This window comes from Heptranchias perlo, chromosome 5 (assembly GCF_035084215.1).
Source record: "Heptranchias perlo isolate sHepPer1 chromosome 5, sHepPer1.hap1, whole genome shotgun sequence".
Lineage (NCBI taxonomy): Eukaryota > Metazoa > Chordata > Chondrichthyes > Hexanchiformes > Hexanchidae > Heptranchias > Heptranchias perlo.
In genome coordinates, this window is record NC_090329.1 from 11119801 (window position 1) to 11135477 (window position 15677).

Sequence of the window (15677 nt, forward strand, 5' to 3'; positions counted from 1 at the left end):
GGCCGAAAGGCCTCCTTCTATGCTGTTATGATTCTAACTGGATCCAGACGGGGCAAGGAGAAGGGGAGATGGCAGGATGGAAAGGGGATAGTGGAGTGGAGTGGGGTAGGAGGAGGGAGGTGGCACAGACAAGGAAAGGGGAAGAGGAGGGTGAGTGGAGGAGAGGAGGAGGATGGCGTGGGGGGGGGGGGGGGGATGTGGATAGGAGCCGGAAAGAATGAGGGTGAGGAGATGGGGAGCTGGATGGGGGCAAGGGAAGGAGGATGAGGATGAAGATGAGGACAAGGAAAGGAGGAAGGATTGGAGGATGTTTGGATGATTACTATTGGGCCAAATTTCGCTGCAGCAGGGCAGCTAATGGCCTCTGCCATCAGTTAGACTTGCCCCTCCAGCTATCAGCTCAAAAAATGTTTGCCCACAAAGTTGCTGAAAGTGCGAGCTGATAATGGGGCAGCGAAGGAAACAAGGCATCTGGGTCCTGAGTGAAAAAGGCAGCCACCAGGGTATCTGCTTAACTAATGAGTTTTAAGGATTGAGAAATAAACAGCAGAAGGACTGTGAAGGAGGGTGAATTTAGTGTTAAATCAGATACAGAAAAAGAAATAGAGAGGGAAAGAAAGATTGGATTAAGAGAGAGAGAAAAAACAGACAAAGGATAAGTAAGAAGAACATTTTTAAAATTTGACATTTTTTAAATCTCCCTGAAAAATTCAAAACTTGAAGGAAAGAGACTCCACACTTGTTATAGTTAATTTTCAGTGGTACTTGCGCTACTAATTACTAGCCCTAAATATCTGCGGGTTTAGTTTGTATAAATACAGCAACTCCACAAGAATCGGTGCTAGGACCACTGTTCACTATTTACATAAACGATTTGGACTCGGGAATTGGAAGTACAATTTCAAAATTTGTGGACGACACCAAATTGGGGGGTATAGTTAATACCAAGGAGGACTGCGACAAAATACAGGAAGACATTAATAAACTTGCAGAATGGGAATGCATTTGGCAAATAAATTTGAATATAGATAAGTGTGAGCTATTACATTTTGGTAGGAAGAATTAGGGGGCTACATACTGCTTGGATAATAGTCTCAATGGGGTAGAGAAGCAGAGGGATCTGGGCGTACAGATACACAAATCACAAAGTAGCTTTGCCATTTAAAAAAAAAAGTAAACCAAACATTGGGATTCATTTCTGGAGGGATAGAAATGAAAAGCAGAGAAGTTATGTTAAACTTGTATAGAACCTTGGTTAGACCACAATTGGAGTACTGTGAACAGTTCTGGTCTCCATATTATAAAAAGGATATAGAGGCATTGGAGAAGGTGCAAAAAAGATTTATTGGAGTGATACCACAACTGGGAGGTTATACCTTTCAGGAAAGATTGAGCAGGGCGGGGCTCTTTTCTCTAGAAAAGAGAATAAGGAGTAACCTGATAGAGGTCTTTAAGATTATGAAAGGGTTTGATACAGTCGATGGAGAAGATCTTTCCACTTGCGGGGGAGACCAGAACTAGGGGCCATAAATATAAAATAGTCACTAATAAATCCAATAGGGATTTCAGGAGAAACTACTTTACCCAGAGAGTGGTTAGAATGTGGAACTCGAGGAGCAGTTGAGGTGACGCATAAATTAATTCAAGTGGGGGAGGTCGGAGGCTCCTGTGGAGTATAAACACCTGCATGGACTTGTTGGGCTGAGTGGCCTGTTTCTGTTCTGTACATTTTATATAATTCATGACATTTAATGCATGTCGATGGTGCAGCAGAGAGCAAAATTACATTTTTGCGAAGCTAACGGCGGAGCGGCGCAACTCTGACAGCAACTTTTGGATATTCGCATTTATCCATGCATCTGCTCCTCGCCTGAAGTTGCTGGACCATTTGTGCGTAAATAACAGTGAGCGCCATTAGCCTCAGTTATTTTGACAGCAAATTCTGGCCCATTATGTTTCCCAGGGCCTGATTTGAAACTTTGTGGAGGAGGAGGGTGTTGAACCACAAACTATCTCCCCTCAGTCGGGACGGGGTGACAGGAAAGAAATGCTGCTAAGTTGCTGAGGGGGAGAGGGGTGATGAGGTGAAAAAAGCTGGTCAACGTGTGGGATGGTTGTGCCAAAATGCTGCTTTGTGTGGGGTGGAGGTTTGGCAGCCACAAATTATCAGTGTGGGGTCGTTTGGGTGATGAGGAAAGGGGACAGTGGCGACCACTGGGGGCCAGAAGGATGCTCAGTGGGTGAGGGGGGAGAGGGGTGGTGATGTGATGTAGGCCCAAATGTTCTTTGGGGATTAGGTGGGGATGATGTGTGGCTCACTGATGGAGGGGGTGGCAGATGCCAAATGCTGCGGGGGGGGGGGGGGGGGAGGGGAGAGAAATCCGGGACACACAATGTTTCTCCATTGAGTTGGGAGTTTTTGGGGGTGTGGGAAGGATGGACAAATCTGGGGGCGATAAGGCTGATGAGTGCAGGGAGGGGTTCAAATGCCTAATATGCTACTGAGTAGGGTGGTGATACAGAGACCATGTGCAGCTCAATGGGGCGGGGGCTTGGTGAGCATCTGCAATAATTTTCAATGGGTTGCTTAATGATGGGGCAGGAGGGGAATGTGGCATTCACAAGGAGTCTAAGGGCCTTTCAGTCAGTGGGTAGGAAATGCTGCTTCGTCGGTGGAGGGAGGGTGCTGAAATGCCTGCAGGAAATCACTGAGGGTACAGGGAGAGTCGTTGAATGGATGCTCATGGTGTGGAGGTGTTTGAAATGTTGCTCATTGGGCTGCTGGTGGGGGTGTAAGGGCGCAATTCCATTTTGGGTAGAATTCCATTGTGCTGGGGCTGACGAAAGAAAAGGTCAGAATTTTGGAGGTGCCGATGAATGGAACGGATAACCGCCTGAGTAGGTGATCAGCAGGAGGGCAGGCAAACTGGCATGCATTTGAGGTCTGGTGTGTTGATGGCCTTTGGGAAAGTAATATTGGCAGGAATCTATCTGCTGCGGGGCATGGCAAGCTTGCAGGAGGGGCTGCAGTCGCAAAAAGATCCATTGGGGGAGGTGTTTAGGGTCCAGAGGCCCATGGGATGAAGGATCCACCATGAGGGATTAAAGGGGACATTGCATGATTTGGGGGGGCGGGGGGCGGGAGGATGGTGGGAAGGATGAGGCGGGAGGAAGTTAAGGGGAGCTGTTAGGGGCTACAAAAAATTCTAAGTTTTAATTTCACTTACAAACTTCACAACTTTATACCAACATGCTGTGCCATAGTGACACTCAATGGTTGGAGCCGACAAGTGCAGGCAGACATAACCAGTTTTTTGTGGTGTTAACTCTCAAAATACTCTTGAGCCGTTTTAGCAGCTAACGTTACATGACATTTAACACAAATGCCTTGTAACTTGCACCACTTCCAAGCGTAACAGATGTTGACGTTAAATGCTGACAGGACTTGTCAATGCATTTTGAAATGGAATGTTGCGACCCACTCGACCATTTTAATATATAATGTATTCATATAATGCAAAGTAAAAGAATAAAAATTTTGCTATGGAATTTCAAATAAATGCAAAATAGAGAATGGAGAAGGAAAATAAAGGATGGCGCAGAAGTCGTGTTTTTATAATTAATTTAATTTGAAATTTTCGTATGTTAGTATAGCAATAAAGGTGTGCAGGTTAGGGAACCCCATTATAGAAAGTCATAGAGAGCATCGTGTATTTTCGCTAGGATGCTGCCAGGGATATGAAACTATAGTTATGAGGAGAGATTTGAGATACTGGTACTATTTCTACTGGTACAGAAAAGGCTTGAGGGTTATTAATAGAGGTTTTAAAATTGATAGTTTTTGGTGGGGTGAATAGTGTATTACTGATTCTTTATCAGCAGTGACAAAGGGTCATAAATTTAAAAGTGTCAGAGTTAGTGGAGAGGCGAGGAGAATTTTTTTTACACAATTGTTGGAACGTGGACTGCTTAGCTGCAGGAAATGGTTGATGCAGACATTGCATCTTTTAAAGGAAAAATTGATAAATAATTGAAGCAGATGATGATACAGGGCTATAAGAGAGAGCAGCAGAGTGGGATTAGTTTTGGATTGTCCCAGCAAAAAGCCAACACAAACAAATAGGTCAAATGTCCTCCATGTGCGCAGTAGACTTCTATGCTTCTAGGTATTCTGCATATCACAAGATATAATTGACTCTTGAGCTTCACTGTGAGCTGAAACCTTCAAAAGAAAATAGAACGCTCTTGCCAAGGAGTGCAGAATTCCATGAAAATGCCAGCAATGTAACTGTTAAATTATTTTGTCTTTATTATTTTTTCATGGTCTTAATTTTTGCAGTGTTTTTATTTTAAACAAAACAATGGTCTTTTATCAAAGGAGCTGATCTGCCTTTGCTTTCATTTGATGAGGATGCTGCAGATCTTAATATCCCCAAAATAAAATCAGTTCCTCTCAATCGCTTCTGTGGAATGGTAGAGAGATTGAAGGAAATGAAAGAAAAGAGAGAAAACCTTTCACCCACTGGTAAGTTCCTGTTATGTGCAATGCAACTAATATAAGTTTTGCAGGACTGGGAAGTCACGTACCAGAACATGGTTAGCTGAATCAATGTTAACGAGCTGTGTTGTTTTCTGATCATGGTGTAATAGATGCATATTAAATAGCATTCAATTATTTTGTGTGGGATTACTCAAGAAAATTTAGCCTTACTAATTGCAGTTGTTAACTGTGGAGTTCTCCAAACCTATGTAATTTAATGTTGCAGCCTGATTCAGCAGGCTTTGGAGAAAATCCATTTCCTGCTCCTGGTGTCTGTACACTCCTGTGCAAACAACAACTTGCTTTTGTATCGTGCCTTTAATGTAGGAAAACATCTTGGCGTGCTTAAACAAATCTGTTCAAACTAGTAGACTTCAACTATACTAAGGTTGTATTCCCTGGAATTTATAAGATTAATGTGTGATTTGATTGAAGTTTGCAAGATATTAAGGGGAACTGAATGGGTAGATAGAGAGAAACTATTTCTGCTGGTTGGGGAGTCTAGGACTAGGGGACAGAGCCTAAAAATCACAGCCAGCTTTTTCAGGAGTGGAAGGAAACTTCCTGCTGATTACCACCTAACCGCCCTCCCTCAGCTGATGAATCAGTCCTCCTCCATGTTGAGCACAACTTGGAGGAAGCACTGAGGGTAGCAAGGGCACAGAATGTACTCTGGGTGGGGGACTTCAATGTCCATCACCAATAGTGGCTCGGCGGCACCACTATTGACCGAGCTGGCCGAGTCCTGAAGGACATAGCTGCTAGACTGGGCTGCAGCAGGTGATGAGCGAACTAACACGAGGGAAAAACCTACATGACCTTGTCCTCACCAATCCACCTGTCGCAGATTCATCTGTCCGTGACAGCATTGGTAGGAGTGACCACCGCACAGTCCTCGTGGAGACGAAGTCCCGTCTCCACACTGAGGACACCATCCAATAAGTTTTGTGGCACTATCACTGTGCTAAATGGGATAGATTCAGAACAGATCTAGCAGCTCAAAACTGGGCATCCATGAGGAGTTGTGGGCCATCAGCAGCAGAAGAATTGCATTCCAGCACAATCTGTAACCTCATAGCCCAGCATATTCCTCACTCTACCATTACCAACAAGCCAGGGGATCAACCCTGGTTCAATCGAAGAGCATGCCAGGAGCAGCACTAAGTGTACTTAAAAATGAGGTGCCAACCTGGTGAAGCTACAACTCAGGACTACATGCATGCTAAACAGCGGAAGCAACATGCTATAAGACAAAGCGAAGTGATTCCACAACCAACGGATCAGATCAAAGCTCTGCAGTCCTGCCACATCCAGTCATGAATGGTGGTGGACAATTAAACAACTAACGGGAGGAGGAGGCTCTTGAAACATCCCCATCCTCTGATGGCGGAGTCCAGAACTTGAGTGCACAAGACAAGACAAGACAAGGCTGAAGTGTTTGCAACCATCTTCAGCCAGAAGTGCCGAGTGGGTGATCCATTGCGGCCTCCTCCCGATATCCCCACCATCACAGAAGCCAGTCTTCAGCCAATTCGATTCACTCCACGTGATATCAAGAAACGGCTGAGCGCACTGGATACAGCAAAGGCTATGGGTCCCGACAACATCTCGGCTGTGGTGCTAAAGACTTGTGCTCCCGGAACAAGCCGCACCTCTTGCCAAACTGTTCCAGTACAGCTACAACACTGGCATCTACTCGACAATGTGGAAAATTGCCTTGGTATGTCCTATCCACAAAAAGCAGGATAAATCCAATCCGGCCAATTACCGTCCCATCAGTCCACACTCAATCATCAGCAAAGTGATGGAAGGTGTCGTCGACAGTGCTGTCAAGCGGCACTTACTCACCGATAACCTGCTCACCGATGCTCAGTTTGGGTTCCGCCAGGATCACTCTGCTCCAGACCTCATTACAGCCTTGGTCCAAACATGGACAAAAGAGCTGAATTCCAGAGGTGAGGTGAGAGTGACTGCCCTTGACATCAAGGTGACATTTGACCGAGTGTGGCACCAAGGAGCCCTCGTAAAATTGAAGTCAATGGGAATCGGGGGAAAACTCTCCAGTGGCTGGAGTCATACCTAGCACAAAGGAAGATGATAGTGGTTGTTGGAGGCCAATCATCTCAGCCCCAGGACATTGCTGCAGGAGTTCCTCAGGGCAGTGTCCTTGGCCCAACCATCTTCAGCTGCTTCATCAATGACCTTCCCTCCATCATAAGGTCAGAAATGGGGTTGTTCGCTGATGATTGCATCGTGTTCAGTTCCATTCGCAACCCCTCAGATAATGAAGCAGTCCGTGCCTGCATGCAGCAAGACCTGGACAACATCCAGGCTTGGGCTGATAAGTGGCAAGTAACATTTGTGCCAGGCAATGACCATCTCCAACAAGAGAGAGTCTGACTACCTCCCCATGACATTCAACGGCATTACTATCGCCGAATCCCCCACCATCAACATCCTGGGGATCACCATTGACCAGGAACTTAACTGGACCAACCATATAAATACTGTGGCTACGAGAGCAGGTCAGAGGCTGGGTATTCTGTGGCGAATGACTCATCTCCTTACTCCCCAAAGCCTTTCCACCATTTACAAGGCACAAGTCAGTAGTGTGATGGAATACTCTCCACTTGGCCTGGATGAGTGCCAGCTCCAACAACACTCAAGAAGCTCGACACCATCCAGGACAAAGGAGCCCGCTTGATTGGCACCCCATCCACCACCCTAAACATTCACTCCCTTCACCACTGGTGCACTGTGGCTTCAGTGTGTACCATCCACAGGATGCACTGCAGCAACTCGCCAAGGCTTCTTCTACAGCACCTCCCAAACCCGTGACGTTTATCACCTAGAAGGACGAGCAGCAGGCACATGAGAACAACACCACCTGCACGTTCCCCTCCAAGTCTCACACCATCCTGACTTGGAAATATATCGCCATTCCTTCATCATTGCTGGGTCAAAATCTTGGAACTCCCTACTTAACAGCACTGTGGGAGAACCTTCACCACACGGACTGCAGCGGCTCACCACCACCTTCTCAAGGGTAATTAGGAATGGGCAATAAATGTTGGCCTTGCCAGCAATGCCCGCATCCCATGAACAAATGGAAAAAAAACCTCTTTCTCCTTGAAACTTTTCCTCAACAGTGCCCAAAAGGTTTCTGTCTCTCCTCACTTCATTGGAATTGCACCCAGGTATTCTCTTGCTCTCTCTTTGCCCGCCCCCTTCCCATCCCTCCCAAAAAGCAGGGTCTATATGTGTCTTTCTCCCTGCACTCAAGCTTCAACTCCTCCATGACCCATGCTACAAATGTATTTCTGTCTCACCCCCCACAAAACGGCAGATGGGTGTGTTTGTTTCCTTGCCTTGTTATCATGTTGCAATGCGTAAGTAAAGTCAGGAGTGCGCACGTACATTTTGGGTCCATCATTAGTGACATGAAGAAAGGAGCCCATGCATTCAAGCCTCAGCCATACAGCGACTGCAAGAAATTGTTGCCTATTACATTGGAGATGGACACGTCTACATGCACATCAGGCCTCCAAATGTGGGAAGCCAGCAGGCTTGGTGGTGATTTTGAAGTATGATTGGAAAGCTGCATCTAAATTGCAGGATGTTCAGAAGATTAGCAAAGCGCAATGTGGTATGTTTGGAAGAATGGGAGTTTGAGAACATTGGTAATTTTCTTTTTCAGAATTGATTTTTATTAATTCATGAGCTATGAAGTGGGATGGGTGAAGAACTGCATTATGAAGCACTAACTACAGAAAAATGTTGGTATTAGAATATGATTGTTTCAAACTGTTAAAATGGCACAGAAATATTTCTGGGATCTGGTTACTGAAGGTCATTGGTTTCTCGAGCTGCTTTCTAGTGATCTGATTGGACAGTATAGATAGGAGCATAGCTCTGAAGTGTTGCACGCAGCATTTACACTCAGTAGCCCTCTCCCACTCAGTAAATTTCTAATTTGGTTTATGATTTGTAACGAAATTCTTATAATCCAGTAAAAGTAGTTGTGTGTATAGCACAGTGGCAAATTGCTGTGAACTATGATATAGCTATGCACAGGATTCTTCACATGATTAAGCCTTAATCTCTGCTGAGCAGTTTGAGTGATAACCCTAGAGGTAGAGAAATTCAGAAGATTACTTGACCTAAATTATGCTCTGCATCTCTTAGCCTACTTAATTGCACAGATTTGCAAAGAGCAGCTACTTCCCCTTTTAGTTGGAAATAATAGACGGAAGAGTTCAGAGTTAAAAAATGGAATGAAAACTAGTAATGCTCAAAAATGGGAAGAAAAGTGTCAGGGAATAAAGTTTCCCATCATAATCTGCCATTATAATCATAAGGAAGTTTTAAATGAAATGTATACACACATACGTATTGGGCCCATCATTCGTGACATGAAGAAAGGAGCGCATGCATTGAAGCCTCAGCAATTGGGGCAATGAAGCTCATACATTTCAACAGACCATGCACAATTTTCTCTTTTGCAACACTTCCATCTTGAGGGTATTGATGTTTTTCTCAAGAGAAAACTGACCTTTATAGCTCATGTTTCTCCTTCAAGTCTATGATCTTGATTAAGAATGATAAGACTCTTGGTCCTGATGGAGTCTTTCCCATTATACTCATTTGTGCCTCTGAATTTATCCCTGTTGTACAGTCTATATTTACTGTCTCTTACTCATTCCACATTTCCTTCTGCTTGGATATTTACTCAAAGTTCCTCCTGATCTTAGGAAGGTGAACCCCCTTGATTCTTTCTGATACTGCCATATTGCCCTAAATTAAGTTTCTGAAGTTATGGAAGCTGCTGGTAAAATTACTCATCACCTTGAAAGTGTTGGCTAGATCCATGATCACAAGATAGATATGAGTGTAATAGAATATTTGCCCAGCTAAGCTCATCATCTAGAGCAATACCCCATCACAGCATCTAGCTGTTTCTTATGCCAATATGGTCTGTGGCATAGTAATTCCATGAGTGGTCTTGTTGCCTGTGTGATATACATCTGGAACTTTGCTCTTCACCACTTAGATTATTTACTTATCATTCTCTTAAACTCCCAAGATTTTAGGGCTGGCACTGTGCGCTCCTAAAGAAGTTACTATCATGTGGTTTCCCACCAAAATATGTTTATGGCTATGGAGATTGCTCTTGAATCACTCACTCTTGAATCACTCACTCTGTGCTGCTGCTAATAGCTCAACCTCTGTCTTGGTTTTCATTAATTCACGAGTCCCCCAGGGATGACTTCTCCCGCCCCATCCATCCTATTATAATGCTGACATCGTCCATTCATCATCCAACCTTATCCACTCTTCTGATGAATCATACCTTTTTTCAGTGATTTCCTTCAGATTGCACTACTTCAGTTCCGCAGCTTCCATTTTTCTCAGTGCAATGGCTAAATAATGATCTTCATGCCATTCAATGAAAATGTTATTTATTTTCCTCAAAAACAATATTTCTTCATGTCTGTTACAAATCCAAATAGCAGCTACCACCACTCACCTTTGCTGTTCCTTTAGTCTTCCTTTATCTATCAACATTTTTCTCCTCACTATCTCCACTGATCCTAAATGGAACCCCTACATCTCCATTGCTAATGCTGTTTCTAAGAAGCTTGGTTTACTTTATGGTACCAAACACTTATTTTTCCCCTAAATAATTCTTAACTTTCTCCAGATTGTAAAGTATGATGACAATTCTTAACTCTCAATCCAAGACTTGAACAAGCCTTCTCACACTTCTGATCAGGATATAAAAGAAACGCTTATGTTCTGATAGGCGATTCCTGTCACACGACTGGTTTCCAATCTCCCTCTTCAATGCCTCTTTTTATTTTATCAATGCTACTATCGTGAGTTCTGATGAACTTTTCCCCTCTTGTACCTCCCAAGCTGAAAATATATTTTTTTAATTCATTCATGGGATGTGGGCATCGCTGGCGAGGTCAGCATTTATTGCCCATCCCTAATTGCCTTTCAGAAGGTGGCGGTGAGCCGCCGCCTTGAACCGCTGCAGTCCGTGCTGCAAATCCTTCCTCCTTTCCTCATCCTCACTGTGTTAATATCGAGATTGGTTGTGCATTCTCTTACTTCAGCTCATCCTTTTCTGGGGCCTCAAAACGGTGGAACTCTTTACCTTCCTCAGTTGCCAACGATTTTACTGGATTGTTCGCAGTGTATTCAGTCTGTTTAGCCTTTTGTGTGTTGGTTTAACTGTAAATTAAATTGGGGGTATTTTAAACAGTTCTGCAATGCACATAACCATCAGCTTTAATGTAAATTGCTTGTGCATGTTTCTTCTCTTAGCTTCCCAAAAGTCTCAATTGACAATATCCGGTTCTACTGCCTCTCTTTGCCAACCATGTCTTGGGGAATCTCCATCAGCAACACCTAAAACATTGTTTGCAGGCAAGTGTATTAAAAAATATATCTCTTGGGCTTTTTGAATTTTAATGATCTTTGGTTAAAAATGCCAATGCTAAAGTTCTTTTCAGACAACCCAGTGATGGGAAATGTATCTTTAAGTAGAACTGGTATTATAGAAGATTGAAGTTTTATTTAAGCCTGCAAACTAGACTGATGCAGTTGGTGTTCGAGCTCTTCTCTAGCACAAATTTTGTGGCAAAAGCTACTACATTTTGAGCTTGCAGACAAACTGCTCTGCGATGTTTACTTCTGTTAAGTAAACTAATAACAGCTATTCAAGTAATAATTGGATTTATTATTCCCTTCAATTCAGATTAATTATAGATCTCTCTGGAGAGCTTCTTCAATGTACTTGTAACAGAGAGTGACCCAAATATGAATTTCCTCAATTGTTTTTGGGATACATTGTTTGCACAATGCTAATTTGTTTGTACATTGACTAATTATTGAACAAATTCCCAGGGCTATGGAAAAAGCCCAGAATGCACCTGTGGGAAAGATTTGCTATAAAGACATTATGTGCTATTTTATTTTGCCTCCTTCACTGTTTCCTGAATTCTTTGTTTTACACATCTGCCCTGGCTTAGACATGCAAGCAGAGAAGTCTGAGTTGATGAGGGAGGGCAGAAATGGAATAAGCAAGGGGTTAGGCTGGAGTCAGAAAACAAGTCTGAAAGGAAGGAATCAAATTTGAAAAGAGAGAAAATGAGCCAAGGAGGAGTGTTCTGGTTGAGAGAGAGAGAAAAATAAGCAGGAGAAAATCTAAGAAAAGACAGACACAGAACCTTTTTTTTAAAAAAAAAGATAATTAAAGTAAGAAATAACATTATACATTTGTAGCCTGTGAAAATGTTTTTGTGTATTAAGAGTGGCATTTAAAAAAAATTACTGAATAATCCTTGTGAAATTTATAGAGGCAGAAGATAGTTGGAAACTTGACTGATGTTCAGTTATGAATAATCTGAGCTCCACTTGCACAGTCATGTTCCACAATAATCTTGCATCTGACTATTTTGTTTAATCTATTAGTCGAACATTCCGAACACCTAATTACACTGAAGGTATAACATGTCATAACTTTAACAGTCTGAGGGGTTTCTAATATCTTTAACATGCTTTACTATATTTATTATGTTATGCTGAATGACTGTGAAAATAATGTGTATAAAAGCAATGCAAGAAACATTATCAAGCATGGAACAAGGATAATGCCATTCAACCCATATAATATGCTCCTTACACAGACCATGTGCAATCAATCCTCTCGAGGAATCTTTTCCACTTTTTTAATCTCCTGAAGGAAGTTTCACACATTCTCCCCAAAGTTAATCAAGCAATCTTTGGAATGTCATTATTCATGCCTAACTGGTTGTCTACCTGATGCTAGCAGTAAAAGAACCGTGTCCCATGAAGTATTCAACAATCTGTCTGTGCTTATCCTTTTAATTTCCAAACCCATTTCCAGCTCTTTTTCTGAAGGAATTTTTCAGCGCTCTATATCAACTTCCTTTTGAAGGGTTCCTATTGCACATTTTCATCACTTTTCTGCAGGGGAAATCCCTCTCATTTCTAGATTCACCAGAGTCTTGCATCCTTTAGTCCTGTGCTCATGGTTTTGGTCAGATAGCCTATTAGATCTGTATCATCTGCGCCTCTCAGCATTTTGAAGACCTTGATCATGTTTCCATTCAATTTTCTTTTTTCCAACAAAAGTTGAAGACTTTTGACTCCAGAGAAGTGTGAGGTAATGCATTTGGGGAGGGCAAACAAGGCAAGGGAGTACACAATAAATGGGAGGATACTGAGGTGTAGAGGAACAAAGGGACCTTGTAGTGCATGCTCACAGATCCCTGAAGGTAGCAGGACAGGTAGATAAGGTGGTTAAAAAGGTATACAGGATACTTTCCTTTATTAGCCAAGGCATAGACATATAAGAGCAGGGAGGTTATGCAAGAACTGTATAAAATATTGGTTAAGCCACAGCTTGAGTACTGCGTACAGTTCTGGTCACCACGTTACAGGAAAGATGTGATTGCACTAGAGAGGGTACAAAGGAGATTTACCAAAGGATGTTGCCAGAGCTGGAGAATTTTAGCTATGAGGAAAGATTGGATAGGCTGGGGTTTCCTTTGGAACAAAAGAGGCTGAAGGGAGATTTAATTGCAGTATATAAAATTATGACAGGACTAGATAGATCCTCCCTATCCACTCTATTTCCCTTAGCAGAGGGGTCAGTGATCAGGGGACATAGATTTAAAGTGATTGGTAGAAGGATTTGAGGGGAGCTGAGGAGAATGTTTTTCACCCAGAGGGTGGTGGGGGTCTGGAACTCTCTGCCTCAAAGGGTGGTAGAGGAAGAAACCCTCAGCTCATTTAAATAGTATTTGGATGTGCACTTGAAGTGCCATAACCTACAGGGCTACGGTCCAAGTGCTGGAAAGTGGGATTAAGCTCGATAGCTCTTTTTCGACCGGCATGGACACGATGGGCTGAATGGCCTCCTTCTGTGCTGTAACTTTCTAAATCTATGAAAAACAACTTCAGTCTGCAAGTTTGTTCTCATAACTTAGCCCAAATTCCAAAATCATCCTTGTTGCTTTTCTCTCTTTTTTCGACATTCTTAAAAACTTCTGGGAGTATTGAAGTCTTTTTTCAGAATCCCAACACAGCAGTTTGTCACAAAAAATCTTTGCAGTGTAATTGTTGTTTTTCCTGCTGCATAATGCAACATTTAGCTATTTTCTTCCTCCCCATTCCTCTGTATAAGATTGGATTCTCCTCTCACCCACCCTCAACTCCCATGTACAAAAAATAAAAAATGGACTCCTAGCCTCTGAAGTTCATCCAGATGGAGGCTGGAAAGCAAAAAAAAAAATTAGGCTGCTTTTAGTGTGTGCAGTCAAGATGATACACAGAACAAACCTGATTCCTCCTGTTGAGATGAAAAATAAATGTGGTGATCCTGGTAAATTTATTGACTATCATGACTAAATATATTTTGTTAACATAGAAGAATTACAGCATAAATAGTTTTTAATATATATATATATATATATATTTGTTGGGGAGTAATGGGCATTAAATCACAATTTATTTTTTAATAAAGGCAGAGTGCTCATTAAAATCATTTGTAATACTCTAGTTTTAAAAAGTGCAGATCAAACAAAACTCGCCCTAGTGTTGTTTGGCCTTGAGGTATGTATAATTTTATTGTGCACTATTATAATGCTCTGTTTCAGTCTAATTATCAGTAATGCTTTTATATAAATTACTCGCATCTTCTAATGCTAGAAGTTTTAGTTCAACAATGACACGTAGTGTTAGAACATTATTTATACCTTGGTGCAGTCGAGCACAAACTGATGGAATGAGAATGTCCTATCTTCGACTTTAAGAGTCTTACTGAAGTGAATATTGACTGTCTCAGTTCAGTTCCTACAAGGTCCACAGCACAAAACTGGCCATAATTTACAATCTAATATGTAACTTTCTGTAATATGACCTTTTTCCTGTTGTGCCACATACCCTCCATTTATACTGGAATAGGCAAAGCAGAACCACTGCATGTGTGACAGATTTCTACACATGCATTCCCTACAAAGTCAAGTTCACAAGTTTCCTATTCTGACTGGACGTTTGCCAATTTTGGGATGGAGAAAAGATCTGGACAAGCCAGCAATGTTGAAGTCTCATTCCTGGCATGAATGGGTAGGTTAGAAGCTCAGGATGAATCAACAGGCTGTGCTTGTATTCTCTGACCTGGATTTTTTAACTTAAAATATTTCTGTAATGTTAGAATCAGCTTTCAAAGGGTTAACTCCCAAGGCTTCACACAGGATGTTCTTCTCTGCAATAAACTCAGTCTAACATTATGCTGAAGAATAATGATTTGGTATTTAGCTTTGCAGTGGGAGTGCTGTTATCTCAAATTTTGCATGCCATTGTGAGAAGATCGCTCCTTCCAGTGCCTCAGAGGTCAGGTGTTCTATTCTGTTTACCCGGTGAGGGAGGTGGGGTTAGCTCAGAGAAGCTTGTGGGAGCCACCTGCTCCCACGTTGAAGGGTAGATATTCCAATTGGTGGTGGTACCCCACACACACCTTAAGAATAAGAACATAACATAAGAAATAGGAGCAGGAGTAGGCCATACGGCCTCTCGAGCCTGCTCCACCATTCAATCAGGTCATGGCTGATCTTCAACCTCAACTCCACTTTCTTGCCCGATCCCCACATTCCTTGATTCCCCTAGAGTCCAAAAATCTATCTATCTCAGCTTTGAATATATTCAATGACTCAGCATCCATAGTCCTCTGAGGTAGAGAATTCCAAAGATCACAACCCTCTGCGTGAAGAAATTCCTCCTCATCTCAGTCTTAAATGGCGACCCCTTATCCTGTGATTATGCCCCCTAGTTCTCGACTCTCCAGCCAAGGGAAACAGTCTCTCAGCATCTACCCTGTCAAGCCCCCTCATAATCTTTTTCTATTTCAATGAGATCACCTCTCATTCTTCTAAACTCCAGAGAGTAGAGGCCCATTCTACTCAACCTCTCATCCCAGGAATTAATCTAGTGAACCTTTGTTGAGTCGCCTCCAAGACAAGCATATCCTTCCTTAGATAAGGAGATGAAAACTGTACGCAGTACTCCAGTTGGGGTCTCACTAAAGCCCTGTACAACTGTAGTAAGA

The 15677-nt window shown here is 42.6% G+C and overlaps 1 protein-coding gene across 1 annotated transcript in view; it reads left to right on the plus strand.

Annotated features, from left to right (window-relative positions):
• Positions 1-15677, plus strand: part of mcph1 (microcephalin 1) — a 306044-nt gene that overhangs the window by 32447 nt on the left and 257920 nt on the right. Inside the window, exons 7-8 of the mRNA XM_067984009.1 lie at positions 4379-4525; positions 10871-10964. Of these exons, the coding sequence (XP_067840110.1) occupies positions 4379-4525; positions 10871-10964 (241 nt within the window). The remainder of the gene's footprint in view (positions 1-4378; positions 4526-10870; positions 10965-15677) is intronic.